The sequence below is a fragment of the Lontra canadensis genome, unplaced genomic scaffold, assembly GCF_010015895.1.
Source record: "Lontra canadensis isolate GAN:19392208 unplaced genomic scaffold, GSC_riverotter_1.0 scaffold65, whole genome shotgun sequence".
Classification (NCBI taxonomy): domain Eukaryota; kingdom Metazoa; phylum Chordata; class Mammalia; order Carnivora; family Mustelidae; genus Lontra; species Lontra canadensis.
In genome coordinates, this window is record NW_022631059.1 from 3206542 (window position 1) to 3232583 (window position 26042).

General features: G+C 35.6%; 1 protein-coding gene across 6 annotated transcripts in view; it reads left to right on the forward strand.

Annotated features, from left to right (window-relative positions):
* The window catches only part of SYCP2 (synaptonemal complex protein 2), a 61407-nt gene that overhangs the window by 34204 nt on the left and 1161 nt on the right, over positions 1 to 26042 (forward strand). For 4 of the 6 annotated variants that reach the window (XM_032878873.1, XM_032878870.1, XM_032878871.1 and 1 more), the window contains 25 exons: positions 1818 to 1917; positions 2771 to 2928; positions 4775 to 4844; positions 5139 to 5196; positions 5740 to 5873; positions 6015 to 6454; positions 8373 to 8500; positions 9501 to 9537; positions 11381 to 11451; positions 11545 to 11602; positions 12064 to 12119; positions 12535 to 12592; positions 13076 to 13244; positions 15308 to 15345; positions 15934 to 16104; positions 17551 to 17749; positions 18943 to 19154; positions 22883 to 22973; positions 23209 to 23364; positions 23944 to 24071; positions 25119 to 25213; positions 25292 to 25391; positions 25631 to 25689; positions 25780 to 25858; positions 25955 to 26011. In XM_032878873.1, the coding sequence (XP_032734764.1) occupies positions 1818 to 1917; positions 2771 to 2928; positions 4775 to 4844; positions 5139 to 5196; positions 5740 to 5873; positions 6015 to 6454; positions 8373 to 8500; positions 9501 to 9537; positions 11381 to 11451; positions 11545 to 11602; positions 12064 to 12119; positions 12535 to 12592; positions 13076 to 13244; positions 15308 to 15345; positions 15934 to 16104; positions 17551 to 17749; positions 18943 to 19154; positions 22883 to 22973; positions 23209 to 23364; positions 23944 to 24071; positions 25119 to 25213; positions 25292 to 25391; positions 25631 to 25689; positions 25780 to 25858; positions 25955 to 26011 (2922 nt within the window). The remainder of the gene's footprint in view (positions 1 to 1817; positions 1918 to 2770; positions 2929 to 4774; positions 4845 to 5138; positions 5197 to 5739; positions 5874 to 6014; positions 6455 to 8372; positions 8501 to 9500; positions 9538 to 11380; positions 11452 to 11544; positions 11603 to 12063; positions 12120 to 12534; positions 12593 to 13075; positions 13245 to 15307; positions 15346 to 15933; positions 16105 to 17550; positions 17750 to 18942; positions 19155 to 22882; positions 22974 to 23208; positions 23365 to 23943; positions 24072 to 25118; positions 25214 to 25291; positions 25392 to 25630; positions 25690 to 25779; positions 25859 to 25954; positions 26012 to 26042) is intronic. The other 2 variants (XM_032878872.1, XM_032878874.1) reach the window with 2 other exon arrangements.

Sequence of the window (26042 nt, forward strand, 5' to 3'; positions counted from 1 at the left end):
CCCCCGCTGAGCCAGGGCCTCCAGGATCCTGACGGAGCTGAAAGCAATCGCCCAATCAGCTGAGACAGCCAGGCGCCCTTTCCTGCCCCTTTTAACGTCACACTAATTCTTACCTCTATACCCTCATTCATGTTGTTTGTCCTTTTGTTTACCTTCCCTCATTTAATGTGCTGCTATTACGTTAGCAAGTCTTGATTTTCACTTTTCTTCATGGACATTTTCCTGTTTTAGTTTTTACTAATTTCTCACCTTTAGGCAACTTTAACTCTCAGAGGCTCTTCCATACATTTTGTCATGTTGGTGTTATTCACTGTTTTTTCCCATTAGTCTTATATCCGTCCTTAAATGAAAAATTCCATCTTCTGTATTTCTTGGACAATTAAATTATAAAAGCCATTTTCTGTGTTTTTATATCAAAATCATAGCATTTAAAATGCTGATTCCTAGGGCGCCCCACCTTAAACTTATTGAGTCATAAACTCTAGAACTCAAGATCTCTGAGAAACAATACCCTGTTATTAAATACCACCATGTTTTTGTTAAGGATTGACTGTTTGAAGCATTTATATGAATAGGTAACTTCCCGGGTCCCATTCACTATACCGCTAGAAACTGTCTTTTCTTGAGGAATGCATTGTTTCCGAGGTTTGTTTTCTGATTAATCATAGAATTCCTCCTTTTCCTCTCCTTTCTACCCCTCTTCCACACCCCGTTTACAGACCTGTTAAAAACTCCTGCCGTATTTTTTTTTTCTTAGTCTTAGGGGCAGGTGCCTTTTGAAAAACAGCTCTCCTCTGCATCTTTATGGTTTGTCTGTTTAGTCCCTGTCACGGCGTCCTCTGAGACTCTCTGTTCAGTGACTCCAGGATGGAATTAGAAAATGAACATCTTTACTGGAACCGCCAGCTACCGTGCTGCTGAGTCTCTGAGTTCCTATAGCAACTTTTTACTCCAGAGTCACTTTAGTCCTCACAGAATGTTAATACAGTTTTTAAAAACATGTGAAAAGTTTTGAAGAATGCAAAATATTATGAAAGCATTTGCAAATTTACATAAATTTACATAAATACATATCCAAACGTACACTGAAATAGAATAAGAAACTGAGCCATTGGTTATAGATATACTCAGTATCAATAACATATTTTCAGCTAGCATATAAAGGTGCTGTATTTCATATGTCTGGATATTCTATAAATACTTGTTAAACCATTCCTTGTTTTGGCCACCTATTCAATACCAAATATTAGGGTAAAACCTTCTACGTCAACCTAAAACACAGACACTTATGGATATCATGTTGTTTATAAAATACCGTAGATCGGGGAACCTGGGTGGTGCAGTCGGTTGAGTGTCCAGCTCTTGGTTTCAGTCATGTGCTCAGCACAGAATCTCCTTGTTCCTCCCTCTCTGCTCTTCCCCCTGCTTGTGCTTTCTCTCTCGCTCCCTCCATCTATCTCTGAAGAGAATAAATAAAGTCTTTTTAAAAAGTACCATATAGGGCGCCTGGGTGGCTCAGTGGGTTAAAACCTCTGCCTTATGGCTCAGGTCATGATCTCAGGGTCCTGGGATCGAGTCCCGCATCAGGCTCTCGGCTTGGCAGGGAGCCTGTTTCCTTCTCTCTCTCTCTGCCTGCCTCTCTGCCTACTTGTGATCGCTCTCTCTCTCTCTCTCTGTCAAATAAATAAATAAAATCTTAAAAAAAAAAAGTACCATATATCTTTTGTGTGTAGTCAAGGTAAAATGTTACAGATAAAATCATAGAGTAATTTCAAAAGAGAGTGTGTTTTTACTCTGGCTGCTTCTCGTGATTTCAGATTACTACTCCTAGCAAAAGAAAAATGTCTGAAGCTTCAATGATTGTTCCTGGTGCGGACAGATACACTGTGAGAAGTCCAGTACTTTTAATCAACACATGTAAGTTGTATAGTCTTAAAAGACTTCTAATAAACATATTTTTAAAGCAGGCATTTTTAAATTCAGAGATATTCTGGGCATAATTTACATAGAGGATAAGTTGGGGATACAGAAATTGTTAATTTACAAACCACAAATGTCTTCTAATTGTCAAGAAATTTCAAATTTCTGAGAAAGGCATATTGGTTATTATCATGTAAACATTATTTAATGTATTAATAGCCAGCATTAATAATTTATTGTTATTTAAGTGGGAGTCAGCTGTAAGATAGTGGACAAAACATTGAATTAATCAGGATGCTTGTGCTTATTTCCCTTCCCCCCAGTTGTGTGCTTTGTACAGATTGTCCGCCAGGTAAGTTTAGAACCAGTTTTCTCTTTATAAAATGGAACTAAAGTGTCTATCTTTTCAGGTTGTTTAGAAGGCTAAATAAAAATCATTCACTCAACGAGAAATATTGTGAAACATTTAGACAGTGCCTGCTACATGCTAAGGATTAAATACAAATAAAAAAAATAATACTATATACTAGCTTCTATAAATCACAGTCTTCTCTAATCTATATGACAATTTAATAGTGACCTCTGTTCCCAAAATCCAGTTGCCTACTGGGCAGGTATCTGATGTCCAGTAGGCTCCACAGTAATTCATCTTTCCACCCTCCCTGCCAAGTTTTTTGTCTATTTCTTACCTTGTTAAAGGGCATCTGTATCCATTCATCTAAACCAGAAATGTGGGACCTATCCTAGCACCTTCCTTTTTTACTTTACTCATCTGAAAAGTACCTCAGTAATAGCAATATGTAATTTTAGAAGCCCTATAAATATAGCCGTCCTTTGTCCCCCTTTTTAGCAACACCTCGAAGAGGAAGAATTAAACCACCACTGCAAGTGATGGGTTCTGCAGAAAAACCCGATTTACCTAAAACCTCACAGAGTGGAGTGGACAATGCTGTATCTCTTGTATCTAGACCATCTGAAGGAAGAAATACTGGAGCTAATACAGACAAAGTAATTTTACTTTGAAAACATTTTTAAAAATGTATCAAGTCATTGTAGAAATACATATTGAGCTAATTTCTTTTGCAAGCAGAGAGTGCCTCACTTTGTTTAAAGCATCATCACGTGTGTGTATATATGCACACACACATACACATATATGTATATACATGTATATGTGTGTGTGTGATTTATTGTTCTTGAAAGTCAGTTCCTTCTGACGGGATCTACTTATTAGGCTAACAGTAAAATTGAGGAATATCCATTCAGTATAACTCTGATTAATGTATTCAGTAGGAGAAATGAACTTGGCATCATTCTTTAGTTTATTATACAAGTTAGTGGCTGCTAGAAATATAAGATACAAGTGGACTCTGTCCTTAAGTATCTCAAAGTCTAGTGTGGAAATCAGACAAATTAATAAGAAATTATAATATTGTGTAAATGTTCTCACATTGTACACATAGGATGCAGTAGGAACCTAGTGGAGGGGCAGTTACCTAACTCCAGAGCTGGAGGGGAGGGTGAAGATCAGGAGATGCTCTTTAAGGAGATGGAGAGTGAGTTGGTTTTTGAATGGTCAATAAAGATTAGTGAAGCGGACATGAAGGAGAAGGACATTCATTCCAGGTAGTGGAAAGGACAAAACAGAGAATAGCGAACAGAAAGTAATTTCTTGGAGAGATAAAGGAGGTAGTTGGAGATACAGATAAGTAAGTTTGTAGATGAGAAATGCCTAATAGTTTTGTTTCCTCTGAAGTGTGAGGTGAACACGGTGAATTTGTCTTGTCAGTATGCTCAAGTAGTGGGCTCAGGGACATGTAAAGACTTGAAGCTGTTACGAAGAGATAATGGGAAGGGTAAGTAAAGGATAATGAAGAATAAGTAAAGGTGTTAGGTTGACGGCCCTTTCAGTTTAAGACTGAATTTTATCATGGCATCAGATCAGAAATATGTGTCATTTACTTCAACGGAGCACCATAAAAAAGAATAGGTAGTGGATTTAAAAAAGAAAAAAAAAAAGTTCATGTGGCCAAAGGATGAATGGTGCAAGAGTTGAAGATACTCGGGGGAAAAAGTCAAAACTAATTGTTCAAATTAATTGGCTGAATGTTCCATTATTAGGGTACTGTTGTTCAGTGCTGTGGCGTGGTCCTGAGTGTGGTCGGATGGTGGGCATCCAAGGCCTGTGCCTGCTTGTACCAGTCAGGGGAGCCCTTTTGTCATTGGAACAGCCAGCGCGTACCTGCGCGCTCTCCGACTGCTCCTGTCCTGGGGTGCAGAAGTGCCTGCTACACCAAGTAGGGAAGACAGCCAGCACGAGGCGCCACATCTTAGCCTGCAGGGCGTGTATTTCTGATTGTGATGGCAGATTATCATCAGATCTGTGGCTATGAAAAGAGGGAAGCCTGGTGGAGACAAGAAGTTATTTGTTCAGTGGCCACAATTTTACAGAATCCTTTAATATCCTAGAATTGCCGAACCTTGCATGTATGTTAGTGAAAAGACAGTAGATGCAGGTTGTGAGATCAGCTGCAGTAGATGTTCCATGGTGATTCTAGAAATTGTCGGTTACGGATGAGAATGGAATTACTGTACTAGCTGTGGATGAGATCAGAAAGTTTGTAGGCTCTTCTGCCCTGTCTGTAATGAAAATTATTTTCTTGTGTTTTAGGGCAAACAGTATTCTGGAACGGGCATACCCTTCATGAAACCGTAGAAATACTATCCAACTTTTAGTAACACACAAGGCAAATTATTTTAAATGTTTTAAACTTTGATACTCTGACTTTTAAGAGTTGTTTTCATGTAATCTCTTGATTTAAATTTACATTACTGTGTCTTCTATGTGTTATAGCACATCGAAACTACTAAAGTTGTAGGGAAGACAGAGAATAAGAACATTGAATTCCCAAACCAAAATATTAGTAAGTACTTTCTTGTTTAATTTCACTTTCTCTTTTAAAAAATGTAATCATTTCATATTTCCCTTTAACTCCACTGGCTTCATTGATTTGAAAAAGATTTATAATGAATGCAGTTGGCTTTATGAAAGGAGCTTAGAGGTTACAAGGAAATATTATACAGTCTCTATTTCTGAGAAAACCGATCTCTCTATCCTAATATGTGAATCTAGATCGACTTTTATACCAACTTCCATTTTACCCTGCCAACTGCACAAAAAATTGAAAATGCCGTAATTTTTGTTTTGTTTAATTTAGATGACCTGCAGGATGTTGTTCCAGATTCCCAGGCAGTGGAGAAAACAGATAAGCCTATGTAAGTATGAAGAAAACCATCAAATAAGTTAGTATATATTAATGTTGTTTTTACATAAATGTAATACATTTAAAAGAAAAGGCATTTATATTCTTAGAATGTAGTATTGGCTCTAGCACTAATCAGCTCAAGTGTTACTATGATTGCACAATGGCGAATAGTCTGTGTTTTTTCATGACCACCAACATAGCTCTTTCCCAAATTGTGACTTACAATGAATGAGATTTATTAAATAATTAAGTATGAATGTAAAGAAATTTAACCTAGTTTAAATACACAGTAGAACATGTAAGATATGTGAGATATATTTGAGATATCTTTAAGTAGATACCAAATAATAGCAATAATGGAACTTTTTAATAGTTTTTAATCTGATCAATTACATAGTAAGTTTTAAATTTCATAATGACTTAGCAAAATGTTTTCATACTTGACTAATAAATTGCTATCAGTAAACACTGACTAAACAAAAAATCATAGTCTCATGTCAGAGTCATAGGCTAATGTTTTGTAATACATTAAGCGAGTTATTTTATTTTCCAGGTTACCTGGTGTTTCGGGCAACATCTGTGGAAATAAAATGCCCTCCAAATGGTCGTGCTGGACTCCTGTAACAAATATTAATTTGTGTAACAACCAAAGAGCAGGCACTTCATCAGGAGACACATTCAGTCAAGGTGAAACAGCCTTTTCTCAGTATACAATAGTAGCTCAGGGAAATACTCATTTCTTAGAACGTCTAATGTCTTTTATTTTAACAAATTTATGTATTACCAGTTTATTAATTTAATAAGGATTGGTTTTTATTTTTCCACTAGGTGTAACTGTCAATAAAAAACTTAGGAAACAAAAATCATCCTCTTCCGTATCTGAGGATAATTCTGAAGAAGCAGAAAAGGTGCGATATAAGAAAAAAAAAATGCAGCATAACAAAATAGAGAAAGCAGAAGTAGGAGTTTGCAAAAGAGACACTCAGCAACGACTAAATCATCCTAAACATTCGGAGCAGAAAAACACTGAAAATACCACGCAAAGTGATTGGCATATTGAATCTGAAACTACTTTTAAGTCCGTTCTCCTAAATAAGACAGTCGAAGAATCTCTGATCTATAGGAAGAAATACATACTGTCAAAAGATGTGAATCCTGCTGTTTGTGATAAGAGCCCTTCTCCTAGAAAAAATGTGAAAAGTCATAGAAAATCAGGGAAAAGATTAACGTCGGAACTTAATTCCTGGGATCTGAGACCAAAAAAAATGGTGAGTTTTCGGTGTGTTTGGTTTCTGCACACCTATAATACGCCTAGCTAATAACATGAGACAGTGAAGGAAGCCCGATGGGCTGCTGCAGACTGAACATTTGTAAGACCGTGACCTTTAAGTCTCCAGTCTGAGAGTGAGCGCCTCCTGAACTCCCTCTCCTTGTCCTTGTCCCTGGCCCCCCTCCCAACCGGTGTGCCCACAGGTGCAGGGCAGGTGTGTAAATAGGTGTGGCATGAAGGCACCATGTAGCTCCTTGTGTCCTCCTGATGGTTTTCTTCCTCTCTGTCCTGCAGATGCTTTGAGTATATTGAACTGTCTGTGTCTCTCTTGTGGTGCTTACCTTTCTTTTAAAAAGTGGTTATTTGTGGGGCGCCTGGGTGGCTCAGTGGGTTAAAGCCTCTGCCTTTGGCTCAGGTCATGATCGCAGGGTCCTGGGATGGAGCCCTGCATCGGGCTCTCTGCTCAGTGGGGAGCCTGCTTCCCCTTCTCTCTCTCTACCTGCCTCTCTGCCTACTTGTGATCTCTGTCTGTCAAATAAATAATAAATAAAATCTTTAAAAAACAAAACAAAACAATTGCTTTTTAGTTCCAGGAGTATTTTTGTTAATTTTTTGAGATTTTTTTTTTACATAGACAATTATGTTATCTGCAAACAAAGATAGTTTTATTTCTTTCCATTCTGGATACCATTTATTTCCTTCTCTTGTCTTACTGCATTCATAGGACTTCCAGTTTGATGTGGAATAGAAGTGGTGAGAGCAGGCATCTTTCCCTTATTTCAGATCTTGGTGGGAAAACATGTAGTTTGATGTAGTATGATGTTAGCTCTAATTTTGTTTTTGGTTTTTTTTTTTGGAAGATATTCTTTATCAAGTGGAAGACATTCCCCTCTATTCCTAGTTTTCTGAGAATTGTTATCATGAAAAGATACTGGGTTTTTTTCAAATGCTTCTCTTATATCTATTGATAAGATTATATGATTTTTCTTAAGGCTATTGGTATGATACATTATAATTGATTTTCAAATGTTGAATCAGACTCACCTATCTTGAATACCATTTAATTGTATATAATTCTTTTTATACATTATTGAATACAATTTGCTAATATTTTGTAGGTTTTTGTATCTATGTTCATGAGAGTGTAAGGTCTATTTCCTTTCTTGTATTGTCTTTGATTTTGCATAAAGATGATACCAGCTTCATTTAATGAGTTAGGAAGTATTCCCTCTGCTTCTGTCTCTTGGGTGATTGTGGAAAATTGGTATGATTCTTCCTTAAGTATTTGGTAGAACTCACCAGGAAACCCATCTGGGGCCTGGTGCTTGCTGTTTTAGAAGATTATTAATTATTGATTCATTTTCTTTAATAGATAATAGGCCTATTCAGATGATCTATTTCTCCTTGTATGACATCTGGTAGATTTTACCTTTCGAGGAACTGGCCCATCTGATTTAGGTTATCAAATTTGTGGCCAAAGAGTTGTTCATAATATTCCTTTATTATCCTTTTAATGTCCTTAAGAGTGACAGCCTCTATTTCATTTCTAATAGTAGTAATTTCTGTCTTTTTTTTCCCTTAACTTGGCAAGAGATGTATTGATTTTATTCATCTTTTCAAAGAACCTGATTTTAGTTTCCTTCAGTTTTTAATATAATTTATTTTTCCATGGATAGAAACTTATTTTGATCTCTACAGATCATTCTGCCCCATGTGTAAACTGTTAAGTCTTTTTTTTTAAACTGTTAAGTCTTATCCTGTGTTTTTGAATGCCTTAACAGACTTACTAAATAATTTCTTACCTCTTTTATTTCTCTTTGTAGTTATATATAGAACCAGATTTTTCTTAAATGTTCCTTTATTTTCCTTTGAAGGATTACTGGTAGAGTTTTAAAGTAAATTATAAATTGTTTCAGAGAGAAAAGTCAAAAGACAAAGGCTTTACTGATGCAGCAGAAACCTTGATAAACCAAATTAATAAGAGGTATAAACCAAAGGAAGATATAAAGTCTACAAGAAAATTCAAGGAGTCTTTGATTGACAGGTATGATCTTATATTTTAGAAATAAACATTTTTCTGCCTGATACAACTAAATTATTTTACTCAATTTTAAGAAGGTAAGTTTTGAGCATGTTCAAGTAATATAATTTTCCAGCAGAAAACACCTAGCTATTTACTTTTTTTTAATTAATTTTTTTTTAAAGATTTTATTTATTTGCCAGAGAGAGAAAGAGAGTACACACAAGCAGGCAGAGAGGCAGGCAGAAGCAGGCTCCCTGCTGAGCAAGGTGCCCTATGCGGAATTCGATCCCAGGACCCTGGGATCAAGACCTGAGCCTAACATCAACTTAACCAACTGAGCCACCCAGGCGTCCCTAGTTATTTACTTTTTAAAATAGTAGCTGTTTAAATTATACAGGAAGGGAACTAAATTTGAAATTAGTCTTTGTAGTAGGTGATTATTACATTTTATAAAATATCAAAAGTACCATATTGATACAGCATACCATTTCATAAATAAATCTTTGGGATATAAACATTTTAAGATTTTATTTATTGAGCCTAGTGCTGAGTAAAACTAAATATATTTAAATATATTGCTTAATGAAACATGAAATTTAAATGAGCTGAGAAGTTATTTTTATATAGTAAATATGTATTTTTTTTGTTTGCAGTCTTTCTGAAGGTTAGTTGTTATTAGAAATGTTTCTTTACAGGTTGATTGGTGGTTAATTCATATTTAAATTAATTCTGGCCCTATGATAAGACACAAAACAATTGCTCTCCTGGCAGAACCATTCATTTCCAGTTGCTTGGCCCCTCCTACTGCATGAATGATTCAGCTTCTCATTAACAGTCAGGGTTGCTATTTACTACAAGGGAAGCTGCAAAATTAACCGGCTAGTGCCGCGCACGTCAGTTCTTTATAGCGTATTGAATGTGAACTTAGTGACCCAGAGTTTTACGTTATATAAAATGGCTTTTATGAAGAACATTATGATACTGAATTGCTTTTTTAATTTTGGCAAAACCTTTCTTATAGTGGCTTTTCAAACAAATCCGATCTGCAGCTCAGTAAGGTAGGTTTCATTTATTTAACTACTCCAAGTGTATAGTCAAACTCTAAATGATATTTGACTGTAAACATAAAATGGAATCGCAGGATGGGATGGAATTAGTGTTTGCAGCGGTTGATAAATGAATTAAACAACTGACAAGTTTAATGGCAACTACTCAAAATAGTCCTCTTTCGGTTCAAATTTTCAAAACAAAACAAAAAAATGTTTCTTTTCCATATGTGAGTGTGATGTTTTCATTTTTTGGTCCCTGATTCAATAAATCTTTATTTTCATAGCTAATCCCATCTCTTCTGACAATAAAGATCCTTCCTAAGTTTCTGGGTTTTGTTTAAAAAAATTAACATTTATTCAGGATTAAAATACCAATTATCTTTGATTTACTCCTCACAGTTACTTTCTGTGCATTTAATTTCAAGTTTTGAGGTTCACCGTCTATACATTCTTCTTAAATATCCCCTTTGCTGCCTGTGCAACTCCTTTTTCCTAGTTTGAGTTCTAATTTCCAGTCCCTGGATTATTGCAGAAGCCTTTATGTGATTCTTTTGCGTCTAGCGTTTCTCTTGCTGACCTGTCCATCTGTTCAGAAGGAGCTTTTTTCTCTCTAAAGCACACAGCTTCAGTCACGCCTATCCGTTGTGCAAAATCCTTCTTTGGTCTCTGTTGCTTATGAAGTGGAAACTCAAGCCAGCTTGTCAAAGTCTGTCTTTATTTCCTAGTATTAGCTCCCTATGCGTGTCTCCTTTAGCTGAAGAAGAAGAACTTGAGCTTCCCTCGAGTGTCTTTCCAAGTGTTTATTCTTTTTCTTCCCCTCTTCAGAAAGCACTTGGACTGAGTCCGCGTGCTCTCGCACTCTTCTGCTCGTCAAAACTTGATTCCTCCTTGTGAGTCTTGCTTCAAAGTCTGCCTTCTTTTTAAAAACTTCCAAGTTGTCCTGACTCAGAATCCAAATGGGCAAGAATTCTCAGTCTACACACTGATTTCTTTGTACCATTGTTCGAGATTTCACTCGCTGTTGCAATTTTTATCTCTCCTTTGTCTTCTGTTAGCATGGGTTGGTTAGAATCATCTTTGTATCCTGTATAACACTTTTGCTTCCTTTTGTATCCTTTTTAATATTTTGGCTTATTTTTTGTGTCTTCTCTAATAGCTAGCGCAGGCTAGTACACAGTAAGTGTATTGAACAGGTGTATGTAAATGCTGGTAAAAATCCTACTGGAAAGGATAACTGAGATAAGTGATCAGAGGAGTAATATAATAAGGGATAAACTTTTTGAAAAAATACAAATAGTTATATATAAAACAGCCAAAATACAGAATAAAACTTAATATGAATAACAACTAAAATGAATAGTTTTAGTATTTCCAACTTATTAGACTTCAGAGTATTTCTGTTCAGTAATCAATCATTTAGTGATATTAATAGTGATTTTACATAAACCTTAGTCTCCTCCAAAGTTTTTCTATCTAAGACTTTAAAGGAAATGAGTCCAGGAAAAAAAGAAACATGCTTGTTTTGTGTTTCTAAAATTGCTAAGGTTCAGCTTATAGGATAGAGTTTACCTATGTACAGGAGTGTCCGTGCAAATAAAGATGTAAGAACCTTATATTTTATATTTAATTTACAGTACTTCCAATTATGTTCTTAGTACTTAAAGTCTTCAAAATTTTTATTGGTCTGGATGTTGTAATACTTTTCTCAGTTTACATTAAAGAAATGGTTACAGATGTAAAACATGAATAGAAACAAGTAGAAAAATATGAAAATATAATTGCATATGTTGTTTGTTTGCCAAGTATACTAGTGTACAAGTTTGAATGTTATATAAACTTCTTTTGTATTTAGGAAAAGGTTCAGAAAAAAAGTTATAGACAACTGAAGACTACTTTTGTTAATGTTACTTCTGAATGCCCGTTGTAAGTAATTTTTCATAGATCTTAGTTTTATTCATATTTGAAGAAAATGTATTTATTATATAACGGAGTTAATATTTCTCTTTGTTTTTACAGGAATGATGTTTACAATTTTAATTTGAATGGAGCTGATGAGCCTATTATAAAACTTGGAGTAAGCTAGAAATCAGTATTTTGTATTTAGTATTTATTTTGTATTCACCATATAGTTATTATAGTGTATGTTTTTGGGTTTCCATTCTCTTGAAGATATGCTTTGAAAGAGTTTTAAATATTTTAAAATTTATTTGGCACCATTTTAGGTATATTTGGTTTCCTTTCAAATCCTCTGGACTAAAGTAGAGGAAAAATTGGTAATTGGCATGGGGGTGGGACTCACACTACTACATCAAGAAAATCACTTTCATTCTGGATACAAGAAATTTAAAAACAATTACTCCTATTTATTTTTTAAGTATATTTTATGGTATTCGCTTTCTTCTTAAATATAAAAATATTTTAGTAAACTTAATTTTACGGCTGCATCTTATGAAAGTTATAGAAATTATAATTTTAATTTTTATTTACCTTATTTCAACACTAAGAAGAAGTGTTTAATGTTTATTCACAATATAGATCCAGGAATTTCAAGCTACAGCTACAGAAGCCTGTGTGGATAATTCAATAAAACTGTAGGTGCTTTTATTATAATTAGATGGATCAAATTAAAGTAAACTTCTCAATTGTTCTTTGTCTTCAATATTTCCTCACACTTTGAGAGTATTTAACATATGAGAAGAATGAATAAAAAATGCTACTGCCATGATTACCTCCATTCTATTTCTAATATTTCAGCCTTTGCTTCTAAAATTAATGTGTAGATTCTGTGTACTTTTAATATTAATTGTGTCTCTTAGATGATAAAGCTGAAAGAACTTAGTCTTTTCATCTGACCTTGTTATTTTTATAATTAACTGAGGTCAGAGAACATAAGCAACTTGGCCAGAATTATATAGTGAATTAGTAATGTCTAACTGTCCAGTATATGTTACCTTAAGAGAACAAATAACTAAAGTTAATTAAAATTTATGAATATTTTTGTTTAAGGATAGGTTTAAGGAATCATGATGAACTTGAAACTTCTCTCAAAACAAAAGATAAAAGAGTAAGTTATATCCTAATTGCCTATTAATAGCAGTATTTTAAAAATAATTTTCCAATGCCAAAGATGATCACAGATCTAGAAAACAAAATCATTTGGAATTTTTCCCCCTCTGTGGGATTATCCACCTGCCCATTATGACTTCGGCATGGTCTTTGAGCTATTTGTAATCATCTAGTAATAGAAGATACGACAGCTTTACTTTCTTTGATGACATTGGCATATGTCTCTGTGGGAATAAGCAGTTTTAACAACAAAATATGAATCTCAGTCTCTGCTCTGGATTTCTGAGTGAATTTCTAGATATGCTTTCCTTAATGCCAGGTAGATTATTAGTATGCCAAAAAATTAAGAAGTTAGTTTTTCTGTTACTTGAGGTCGGTTTCTGGTTTTGTTTTGTTTTGGCTTAACTTACCTTACATAGCATAATAATGAGACACATTTCTTCATCTATTACAAGGATTCTTTTTTTTTTTTTTTTGGTAGATTGTAACAAATACTAAAAAGAAAAATCTTTTTAGTGATACTGACACAGAATACAGATGTGATGACAGCAAGACTGATGTCAGCTGGCTAAAGGAACCAAAGTCAAAACCACAACTAATAGATTATAGCAGAAATAAAAACATGAAGAAACCTAAAAGTGGGAAATCAAGTAAGAAATCACTTTTTAGAGAAATGTTGCAAATGATTTTACCATTTCAAGTATATGAAATGCTTTGTTGGTGGATAAGTATATTTGTGTATGTAGTTAGTTCGTGTTTGCAACTACACAGCCTTGTGAATAGAACAGAGCAAATACTCCACAACACTACAGTCATTTTGGTTTTTGTTTTCTCATTTTTAGTAATATGGTTCTATATAAATTATTTTTTTTACCAGGATCTTAGAGACACAAAATATGACTGTCATATTTTTTGGTTCATGCATCCTCTCATTTGTCTACTCATGGCCTACTGTTGTTATTCAGTTATTTAGCAATTATTGTGAATGACGTATTATTAAGTACTCATGAAACCAACACTCTAAGCAAAAATCAAATCGTGGACATCCCATTCCCTGTCACACCCACACATATTCTTTTTAGGAATTCACGTAGAATGCATATAAAGATATATTGTAAGGAAAACAATTTTCTTGCAGAAATTCCTTCCACAGATTTTTCTTTTTAAGATTTTATTTATTTATTTGAGAGAGAGAGTGAGAAAGAAAGAGAGAACATGAGAGGATCATGACCTGAGCTGAAGGCTGTCGCTTAACCAACTGAGCCACCTAGGCGCCCCACAGGTTATCTTCCCAGCATATGGCTTCTGCTTTGTCTAGTGACTCTCTTGAAGTAGTTGGATAAGAGTTGGAGGTATGGGTTTTTAGCTAGAACCTAATAACCATTTTCCTGGATTGTTTGCTAAAACACAAAGATTTCATATATTCTATTTTTAAAAGAAGACAGGATAACTCTGGACTTTTAAATTGATATGTATTTTAAGGGAATCAGCTTTTAGGTCAGGATAAAAATAACCAATAGTAACCTTTGTGCATATGTCAAGGGGAGCAGGCGATGACTTAAATAGAAGTAAAAATAGAAATATGGAAGTGAAGTTTGGTATGTGTTCATAAACGAGGTTGAATCTTGAAAACAGATAAGGCCTATCATATACGTGTGGGAGAGAAGCAACAATATTATCACCTGTAAAAGAGACAAGTGTGAAAGAGCATCATGTGTTAGTGCAGGGATTGTAGCATTGGGGTAGTTGGAACACAGATCAGACTTGGGGGGAGATGTTGAAAGACGTACTGCGTCTGGTCACGTGTCCGGACTTCGAAGCAGTATGTTCTAAGCCAAGGGGAAACAGAAGATTCACATGTTCTCAGGGAGTTTACAGTCACTTGTAACAGGGAGTAGATAATCAGAGATTTTGAGGAGACCATTCAGGGTCAGAACACTGTCACCAGTAAGTACTTCCAAAATTGAACTTCTGAGTGAAGTTTTGTTTGAATAGCCGAGTGACTGCCAGTCAGTGTGTAGGGGTGGGCTTCTTGCCAGGACTGGAAGACCTTCCCCCAGAACTTCATTGCTTCGTTGGCATGGGTAGTTTCTTAGGCTTCAGAGAATATTTAGAAAGTTGCTTGCAAGGCAAAAAAGGGAATAGAAACTGAAGCTGTTCTCAGTAATATGGATGAATCTTAGGAACCATGGTGAAAAATAAAGCAAACGATACAAAATTACGTATGAGATGATGCTGTTTTATAGAGCTCACTGTATTGCTTAGGGATACATATCTGTGAAGTCAAACTTTCTTTTTTAAGACCAAGTGAATGAGAAACAATTCAATATAATGAAAATTTCCCTTTCGGCAGAGGGGTATTGAGCATCCTAGAGATGCTCATAATTACACATAAAGAAAACAGCGCCACTCAGCGCCCGGCTCTTAGGCTGAGTGGGACACACATCTAGGTATTCATTATGACTTGTGTATTCTCTTGCACGTCTAAAAATTTTAGGATGTAAAGGAGGAGAAAGGAAATTGGTAATTCATATCCTACCAAACATTAATAAGTTATCAATGTCAATGTAGCCTCAAATCATCTTGAAATTTAAATTTTTGAATGAGTTTAAAGATGTGTTCTTGTTATGATTTTAACTTCTATGCAAAAATATTCTAATAAATTCTAATGCCAGTTCATATCTATTTGAAAACTCATTTTCTTGAATTGCAGAACCATCTTTGGAAAGGGGACAACCAAGATCTAAAGTGGTAAAGCCAAGAAGTTTGTGTTCAAACATCACTTTAATATTATTTTTCTTCTGTCATGTAAAAAACTTCATTTTTCATCTCATAATTTTATCCTTATTTGTTACTTGTTTTTCCATAATCGTTCTAGACTTTGCATGCATCCTCCTGCCTTCTGCCTTTTTGGATCATGTTGGCCTGTTTTAGGTCTATTTTATTCTGTAGTTATAGGAACTTTTTATATCTCTGCTTCTCTTTTTTTCCTCTCCTTCTCTTTTTTATGTAAGTTAGGTATATATTATATATATATATAATATATATATAGAGAGAGGTATATATTATATTAGGTATATATATTAGGTATATATTATATGTATATAATATATACCAGGCCTCCCAGAGCTTTAATGATAGGGATAAAAAAAAGGTAATAGAGAAGATATTTGGGTGGAAAGATAAAATCCCATCTTTCAAAAATGTTAATCAGGAGTCCTTTTTATTCCTACAAATATTTTATGTATTTCTTGTCACAGTGCCAGTTTTATAGAAAATAGCTTATATTTCTTATATCTCAAATACTGACCTAATAATTCAGAAATTTTTCTCCTAAAGACACCCAACAAAAACATCACCAAAAAGGTAGAGGAGACAGTTCCAGATGGGAGAACCAGACTTCCACGAAGAGCAGCAAAAACCAAAAAAAATTATAAAGATCTCTCAAATTCAGAATCAGAGAGTGAACAAGAATTTTCACATTCGTTTAAAGAGAAATTGCTAGTAAAGGTAAATAGATACAAGTCAGAAAAAAATTTCTGAAAAGCCTGTGAAAATACTAAACAATATATTTTTGCAGAAATGTCAAATTTGTCACATCTTAAGATTAAACCTTCTATATGAGAAATTGTATAGACTGAAAATTGATGTTCAGGCAATATGTAAATTTGTGAGAAGTTGGCATTAGTGTTATAAAACAGATGTTTGACTCTAGGAAAATAACTTGAAGATAATATCTTTGAATTAGAGAAGTGCTTGATCTTTCCAAAATTTTACTTCAAGAAAGTGCAGACTGTTGGGAAGCAGTGAATCTTTCTCTTGAATGGACCTGAGGTTCTTCCTATACACTGCCCAACCTGTGTCCATGCCTGGTTTCTGTCCTGAAAGTTACATACGTATGCCTAGCCACCTGTGCTTGAAAGCTTTTTTAACAAAGTAAAAAGCAAAAAAACAAAACAAAACAATAATAACAACAATCCAGTGCTTACAGTATGCCAGGTGCTATGCCAAGTACCTTAACATCTTAAAATCTCTCAAGTACCATACGTGATTAGTACTCGTATTAACATCGCATTTTACAAACGAGAAATTAGGGCTCAGAGAGATAAAGGAACTTGCCCAAGGTCACACAGGTAGGAGGTGGTAAAACAAAGTTGTGAACCCAAAGAGTCTAGCACTAAAGGTAGGTCTCTGACCATTCCACTGTGCTAACGTCACATCATTAAACTTCCACCTCCCCTTGTTCATAACCTTGCTATCCTTTACTTGGAAGACTTTAAGGACTTTGTGACTTATCTCCATTTTCTATCACTTCTTACTTTAATTTACTATACATATAGCTGTTTGTCTTCCCAAGCCACCCCTCCTTTTATCCCTCTGCAAAGAAAAACCCTGAAAATCTCCATACAGTGAAATAGTGCATCAGAATACCTCTGCACGCTCACTGCCCCTGTCCCCTGGCGTGTTCCCACAGCTGAAACAGATGGAATAGCCTGTAACTCCCTAACAGGACCCGAGGCGGGCTCGCAGCGCCAGCACACAAACCCAGGGAGACCCCTGCCTTTCCACCTCCTGGGCTCTGTCAGGGGTCGCCCCTGGCCTTTGTAGGTCTTCCTTCACCTTCACAACTTGTAAAAGTTGTTCTTTTACAACTCCCAAGCATGTCAGGTGCCATGAAATCCAGGAACTCTTTCTGGTTTCCCCAAACTGATTATAATTTTCTCCTTACAGCATTTTGGTATTTCTTATGCTATTATAGTCCATGTATTTTTTCCTGTGAATTTGTCATAGGTCTTCTAATATATTAGAAAGTCCTTCACTACTCATGTTGAGGCCCCTGTGATGCCTGTAAATAGTAATAGGAGATATTTGGTAATTTCAGCATAATTTGTTTTATATGCCTAAGTATAACTTATCTGTATTCAAGTATGATCTGAAAGTTATCAATACCTTTAGGAGGAGAATATCCATTCCAGAAGCAAAACCATGAAGCTGCCAAAGAAACAACAGAACATCTTCTCTGCTGAAACACAAAAGGGTATATCAAAGGAATGGAAAAATTCATCTCTCCTAAAAGATGATATAAGAGATAATAGCCTTGACTTATCTCCTATATCCTTAACTGGAAGCCCATCATCTATAGAAGTAATGAGATGTCAGTATCACTTTTTTCTTTTAAATATTCAATAAGTTTCTATTATGATTCTAATTGTGTGAAAATACAGTTCAAAGATTAATCTTAAATATGCCCTTCAAAATTATAGGTAGTTAAAACATCATTTTTTGAGCTAGTTAATGCTGGTAACTTGGTCTTTGCGAAGTAGACATTAGGACAGTGTCAATGTGACACTCATGTCTTTTATGATAGGAAGTTAAAGATCAAATGCTTCAATGTGGAAAATATTTAATGTATATTTACAAATTATAATGTGCTGAATAAACTTTTAGATTTTTAATCCCCAAATATATTTAATAATGTGAAAATAATGATGGGGATTTCTACTTTCTCTTTTTTACATTTCATTGACAAAAGTCTCTAAGGAATATCATGGTCATTCTGTGAACCCATAGTAGGTTATCTTCATGATTTGAGGTTTGCTTTTATTTAAAAATAAGTAACAAATATTCTTTTTTTTTTGGAGCTCTGGTGTATAGTACACACAAACACATACACACATCACACACTTTTCTAGCACAGAAGCTGTAAGTTTGTACTTTTATCTTTTTCACTTCCCTTTAAAGATATTTTAAAACATTTCCAAGTATCCATCTTTTCAGTTAAAATACAGGATTTAAATAAGTTAACATACTTCCTCCAAAGTAGTATTTTGTTCTTTTCTAGAATATTTCCGTAGTGCTCAGGACCACTGTCATGTCAGATAACCACACACTGGAAGACAGATGTACATGCCCTTATTCGACCTGAAAACTGTCTTGAGAATTCATTTATACCAAGACTTATTTTGGCCATGAATTTGCTCATCTATATATGAAAGATTGAGATAAGATGATTTCCCAAGCCATCTCCAACCAGAAAATTCTGTGGCTTTACTATGTGACTATTGACTATGATATCAAAATACTCAAGACAATACTTAGGTTTATCTTCACAGAGCAGCTCATACCACAGATATTTTTGTTTGAGCTTTTGAAAGTTCTTATGATTACATTTTAAATTGAACTATAGTATTTTTCAGAGTCTTAACAAAATTGGTCTTGATTTATTATCTATTTAAATATAGATAAGATTTGAGGATTTGGTTAATTATTATATTAGAATGTAATCGTACTATTTCTGAAGCAGTCACCAGTGATAATACTTGCCATGTGTTTCTTGTATTTTGTGATGCAATGCAGGTATAGAGAAAATAAGAGAAAGGAATTTTACTCAGGATTATGACCGTATAACAAACTCCCTATCACCTTCTCCAAAAACTTCATCCCCTGAATCCTTAAGCAGTAAATATGGAGTTGGAGGTCCAAAAAAGTCACCTAAAAACAGTGACAAAAATTTATGTGCAAGAGAAAGTTGCTCGCTAATTCCACGATCCTTCTTGTTGGTAAGAATATACATTATTTTTTTCCTTATCAGATATATCTGAAGGGGCTAAATCATTTCCTTCTAATTTTAATCAAATATACATTTCTTATCCACCTAACATAAGGCTCAGGGTTTGGTCTGTGGGAGAAGAGTAACCTACCGATGAGTAAAATAGCCTCCGTGAAACCTCGACTAGCAAGGGGCTGTGCAGGAGGAAGGCCGTGCTGGTGTGGGAAGCACTGAGTGCCGCTGGTATTGGGATCAGAGGGCTCGCCTCCCCAGAGGCGCTACTCACTTGTCTGTACGTCCAAATCACATAGTTACTGAATGAATATTAACAAACTTAATGAATGATACAGGAAAAATTCTTTATATATGTATATACCATTTTTTCTCAATATGTAGGTATGTTCACAGGGTTGTAAAAAGACATTAAAGACAGGAAGCAGTTACGGTCCAAGCGAGGGAGGGCAGCTAACACCCGTGCCTACAAAGAAGTTTGCAGTTGTGGATACTTCGGTGCCACTTTACAAACCCCACCCCGCCTCCACTCCCCCCCCCCCCACCCGTTTTCTTGGCTTGGGTTGTATAAATGGCTTAAATTAGAGAATTTTAGAGCAGTAATCAAGTTACAGAGCTGACTGCCAAGATGATATAGTTTACTGTAACCTGGTATAGCAGGAGAGTTGTGAGTCAGACAGATTGGCATTCAAATCCTGGCTCCGCTCTTTGCTAACTGTGTCACATTTTACAAGTTAATGAATCCTTCCGCACCTCAGTTTTCTCATCTGCACAGTGGGGCTGTGAAAAATTAGTCTGATTATTTAAGCGTTAATACCTTATACATAGTAAATACCCAAATACATTCTTCTCTTGATATGTGCTAACCTCTGTGTACAGAGATGGAATTAGTGAGAGTTCAGTACACCTACAGCCACGATCTAAAACCTCTGATAACACCAAATTTCTGTCCTAACCATTTGTAATTGAATGTTTGTATTCCTACCGTGTTTTAAGGGCCTTTTATTCTGGTTAGCCGGTAGTCCTCACAGAGCATGTTTCTAACAAAATCTCTCATGAAAGCACCAATGCGCCAAACCGATGGGAATGGAGCTCTGCTGTTTAAAGCAGACAGGAGGTCTGCAGCCTAGACTCCTCGGCCTCCCTCCCCAGTCATCCCCAAGGCACCTTTGCTATCCTTTGTCAGTAATGCTCTGCCATCCTTGGTTTCCCTGATTCCTTCCTCCCCTCAGTATTCCATCTTGAAATCTCAAAACCTAGATAATCCCCTGCCCACTTTCTTTTATGCTGCTCAGTGCTAGTTGGAATGTTAATTGTCACATACTTACTGGCCATTTGTTTCCCATTTACTGTTGACTCTTAGATATCGGAAATTTGTTATCTAAATAGTTCTGTCAGCTTGCGCTCTCCAGCACTGGTATGTGACCGTCCCATTTCTCTACAGTTTTAACCGGTTGTTACCAGATGGTTCTCTTTTTGCCAATCTGTAAGTGTAGTGAGGAACTTTACTCTGCATTTTACTGATTAACAGCATCAGTATTCCATGTTTTTTTGACAGGTTTGTGAATTGCCTTTTTTTTTTTTTTGTATCATCTGATTTTTCTTAGAAATTTGTAGGAGTTCTTAAAATATTTTAGATATTAATTCTGTATTGGTTATATACAATGCAAACATTCTTTTTCCAGTAAGTTATCTTTTCACTTCAATAAAAAACTTCCATAGGACAAAAAATGAGACCATAAAATTGACCAGTCTTTGTGTTCAACAAATCCCTCAGCTACTGTCCTGTTCCTTCCTGGTTAAAAGTGTTAGTTTTGATTCCTTTCAACTTTTAGGTTTTCAATCTTTCTAAGATTTCTCTTTGCACATGGGTAGTGAGTTAGTGCAGGATCATGCCTGAGTGCCCCGCTGGCTCCGCTGTCTGCAGTGTTCCTCTGGGCCCAGCCGGCAGTGGGGCGCTGCTGCAGCGGCCAGGCTAGCTCTGTGTGCTGCGGCCCGGGGCTCTCCTCAGCAGGGCCTCCCGGGAGCTTCACCACCCTCGCCTTGTACTTTCACATGCTCTGGGCCCTCTACTCACTCGTGTAACTTTCGCAGTTTGTCTAAGGGGATTGCCGTTTCCCACGATTGATACTGAGCTTTCGTGTCCACATATTTTTCTCTCTACATTTTGGTGATATTTCCAAAAAAATTATGCCAAATCTTCCACAGAGAAAATAGATTAACTCTTGTGTTTTATGGATTTTCTTTTTGCTGTATTAAAAAAGCTGAATTTTCTGGGTATTTAATTTTTTGCTTTTGCATAGAAACACTATTGATTTTTATATATCCAACTACCTTGACTAATTCTGTCATAATTCCCTGCCTAGGCCCTCTTGTTAAGGAGATGATGACCGTGGGGACAATGTTCACTAGAAACTGTACCAATAGGCATGCTTATTCTGTAGTTCTTGGTGGGTACTTTGATCAAATTAATGTTTTAGTTGTCTAAGGATTTTTTCACCCTTTAATTGTGAATGGGTGTTGAATTTTAGCAGCAAATGAATTATTCCTTCAAAACATAAGTAGTTTTGGTTTCATATTGTTGTGTTTTGGCTTTAAATAATTTTCTAATTTCCTTTGGGTTTGTATATGTCTTATTCATTCATAGCCCAGGCATACTCCAATTAATAATACTGTTGTGAACAGAAAAAATATAAATTCTGTGGTACTTACACAAGATACACACAACTGCAACAGCTACTCAGATGTAAGCATTTATAGTTCAGAAAAAAGTTGATGGAAGTTGAACTTGCAAACAATAATGAAAATCCTGTATAAAGCAATAGCGGTTTAAAGGGTAGTATAACCATCCAATTTAAACTAAGATTGTTCTTAAAAAATCAGATAACTGTTCTTTAATAATAGTTATATTTTAATATTTTTAACTGTTACTGAAAATCTGATGTTTAAAGTATGAAGGATGGTTTGATGTTGGAAAAAAGTTGAAATTTTTAAAATGAGAAGTTGTAAGGTCTTAAATAGGATATAGCGGCTGAATCACTGACTTACATAGTTATAACAGGGACTTTTGGGTTTCATGATTATATAGAAATTTGGCTGAGCTTTGTGCCACTGTAGCAGTCCATCAGTCCATCGTCAAAAATATTGTAATAACCTGTAAAACACAGAAAGGTAAGGCGGAATTTTATAACCTGGGGAGGACTCGACCTCCACCTCAATGGATAGGTTTCTGTTCCTTCTCCGCTTGGTCAGTATCTACTGACCCACCTAATACATAGAGGAAGGTGACTGGGTGGGCATGCATTTTCATGGAAGAGGAAAAGGACTCATTTGACTGGAATGGAGAAGCTTGTGTACAGGAAAACACCAGGTTAGATTAAAAAAAGATGTTGAAAAGTAGGTTGAGAAAAGAGTTTTGACTTCTATTTTGTGTGGCTTCCCATTCCCCGACTCAAAGAAATCGAAATCCTACTAAGGAAGAATGGAAAACCGGGAGAGTGTTGAGAAAGCCAGCTGGAAACTATTGCTATAATGTAGGCTTGAGACGGACATAAGCTTTTCATCAGTGTGTGGTTGTGGTGAGATGCAGAGGAAGGGGTAGAAACAGAACTACCTGAAGAAGGAACGGACCACATTTGCGATTCGTGGCTTCACGGTTTGAGAAACATGGTCATGGGTGAAGCAAGAGCACTTACAGAATTTTCCAATTTCTAATATCTGTTTTAGGGAGGTCATTCCGCATCTCCACTATCCCTGTCTAGTGAAGAAGGAGAGCAGATATGGTGTGACTTGCCTTGTGGCTCTACTCATATGTCAGGTTTGTAGTCCTAGCCCTGCTTTAAAAACAGCATCACTGAAATACTACTGCGGGGAATTATCGTTTAAGACATAACATTTATCAGTTTAGTTAGTCGAATGGAAAATAGAACTTAATGCACTATTGCCTAAAAACAAATAATTGAAAGCTTGTGGGTTTTTTTTATATAAAAGCAAGAAAATTATTTGATATTTTTAATCAAGATTGTAGCACCATTTTTTTAACTGTATCTAAGGCCCCACACAGCATCTTAGTCGCAAACGAATGTACATAGAAGATGATCTAAGTAATGCTGATGAAATAGAGTTGGAAGAAGAGGAGGAAGGGAGAGTATACTTGCTTCCCAAAAAAGTCTCTAAAACTGAGGATAGAGATCATCACACTTACAAAGGTAGGTAGAATAAATGCCTTTGTCAAAATGCAATTATTGTGGAAGGTGGTTTCTTAGATCTCAAATGATACACACACACACACACACACACACACACACACACACACACACAAATGCCCTCTGTAAAGGGAACTCTGGATAAGTCTAATAAGGGTAATGCTTTATCACAAAGTTCACGTTCTGTGAAAAATACGGTTGTAAGGGTCTGTTTTGTTCTCAGAAATCTCCTTTATGATTCTATTATTGATTACCACATATAAGCTTTACTAGAATATAAATTTACTGATCAGTATGTCACCAAATATTGGGTTATTAACATAGAAATAATTAAAAAATGATCAGTTCAAAAATGTTCCATCCCAGTGTTACCATTGCCAAGAGGATTTTTTAGAAATCAAAATAGTTTTAAATTGAAAAATAGGAGGTCTTTTATGTCATAATTCTTAGATCACACACAGAATCTGAAAATAAGACTTTGTTCTCAGTTTCATAAGACTTCTAAACTTCATGAAGTTTAGATTCAGACTAAATTTGTAATAATGTATATTTTAACTTTACTTGATTATCTTCATTTTTTAGTATCTGGAAGTGTATCTCCATTATCAACAAATGACTTTTCTTTCCCTGGGGAGAGCTGGGAAAGTGAGATCGCCGAGCTAGGGGTGATGTGCGAGAGCCTCAACACAGAATTTAGGAGGAAGTTCGATGTGAGTTACCATTCTTTAAATTATGACTTCTACCCAATAGTATGATAAGATACTACCTTTCTATGAGACTGTCAGCTGGGTTTGATCCTTTGGCAACAAAACACCCATTTAACTCCCTTGGTCCTCACGGACTGGTGAAAAGTGGAGTAATTTGTCTTCGGGGCCAGGTCTCTCTTCTAAAACCTGTGCGTTATCCATATTCTTTCTTTTCCTAGATTCTTTTCTCTTTGTCTTATTTCCCTTTTCAATTTGCTTACCATTTGGACTCTTGGCATGATTTTTCTTCTTTTCTGAACGATTTTCTTTTCGTGCCTCATCTTTTTATTGCACAGAGATGACAAGTAGAGAGGGCGCCATCACAGCATGGAAAGGATGCAAGCCCGCTGGTTCTGTGTCACCAGGTCTCCACACCTACGGAGCCTTAGCTGCTAAGGCTCCGGTGAGGTGATGTTTGCAAAAATACTTTCTAGAACAATTTTTAATTATTGTTTTCTCCACCTACCTCTTTTTCCTCACATGCCTGTGTTTAGAATAATTCTTGGCCTGCTGTTAACCTGTGCAGAAAAATGTCTTTTATCACTAGCCCCATCTCTTATCTTTTTCTTCTCTCTAAAACTAAGATTCTGTACATTTCATTTTAATTATCAAAGGTCAAACTAATCTCAACAGCAAAGCCCTGATTTATATATTCTGTTCTGCGTCTGGCTGCATCTAGCAAACATGTTTTCATGGAAGTTGGTAACAATTCTGAGTGTGACTTTTGACTTTGTTCCTGAAGAGAATTATAATCAGTAGCATTTTTGTAAATAATGTAGACTGCGGTGTCTTTACAAAACCAGCGATCAGTTAAACCCTTAGTCAAAACCTTCCTGTTGGAACTGGATGCTGCTCCAACTGGATTGATTTATGAACATTGGGTTTAGGTTTTCATTTGTCACTTTTCTGAATTCTTCGTAATCATTTCCATGGTCAAGGCTTTGTTTGTAACATAGTCTTGGTTAGATAATTTTGTGAAGAGTTTTCAAGTTAAATATTAGTGTTTTTCAGATCCGCCAGAAAGTGATGGATTATTTTACAAAGCAATCTTGGAAAACAGCTCAACAACATCTGAACACAATGAAGCATCAGATTCAGGAGTACAGGTCTGTAATAAAAACCTCTTTGGAAAACTTCTGAATGCTTCAGTTTACAAAAATAATCTCATTTTATTTCTTTACTAGGATCAAAAAACTTGACAAGTTCCAATTCATCATCATAGAGGAGCTGGAAAATTTTGAAAAAGATTCACAGTCTTTAAAAGATTTGGAGAAGGAGTTTGTGGTTTGTGCTTTTAAGAACTACACTTGGGAAAACTGTTAATCTTGTTCTTTAGAAAATAGTCTTAGATTGCATGTACACACATAGACTGAAGCTTATGCTGAATAATGCCTTTGATAATAAGGGGGAAACCCTGAAAGAGAGTGTGTCATATCTAGAATATGCTTAGCATATAGCCACGTTGTTTAAATTGGGAGTATAGTAATCATCCAAGTGTTAATTTTTTGTATTTTAAAATTAAGGATTTCTGGGAGAAGACATTTCAGAAGTTCCATGCCTATCAAAAAAGTGAACAGCAGAGGTTAGTGTGACATCCTTAATCAAACTATAATGGCTGTATTACCGCAATACAGTGTAAAATGATAATGACAAAGGTAATTCCTTTCGTTAGGCTTCACCTTTTGAAAGCATCACTAGACAAAAATGTCTTCTACAACACTGATTACGAAGACACTGTTTTTACATCTGAGGTACCAGCTTTTACATGTTTATACATAATCTCTCGCAATACCTCTTTGCTGTGAAAGTTTTACAGTAAATTTCATAGATGAAATGTGTATTTTCAGATGTGTTCGATGAAAGAAAACATGAAAATGCTCCAAGACAGGCTCCTGAAGGAAACGGTGAGTCCCCTCATGGGTCAGGGAGTCACAT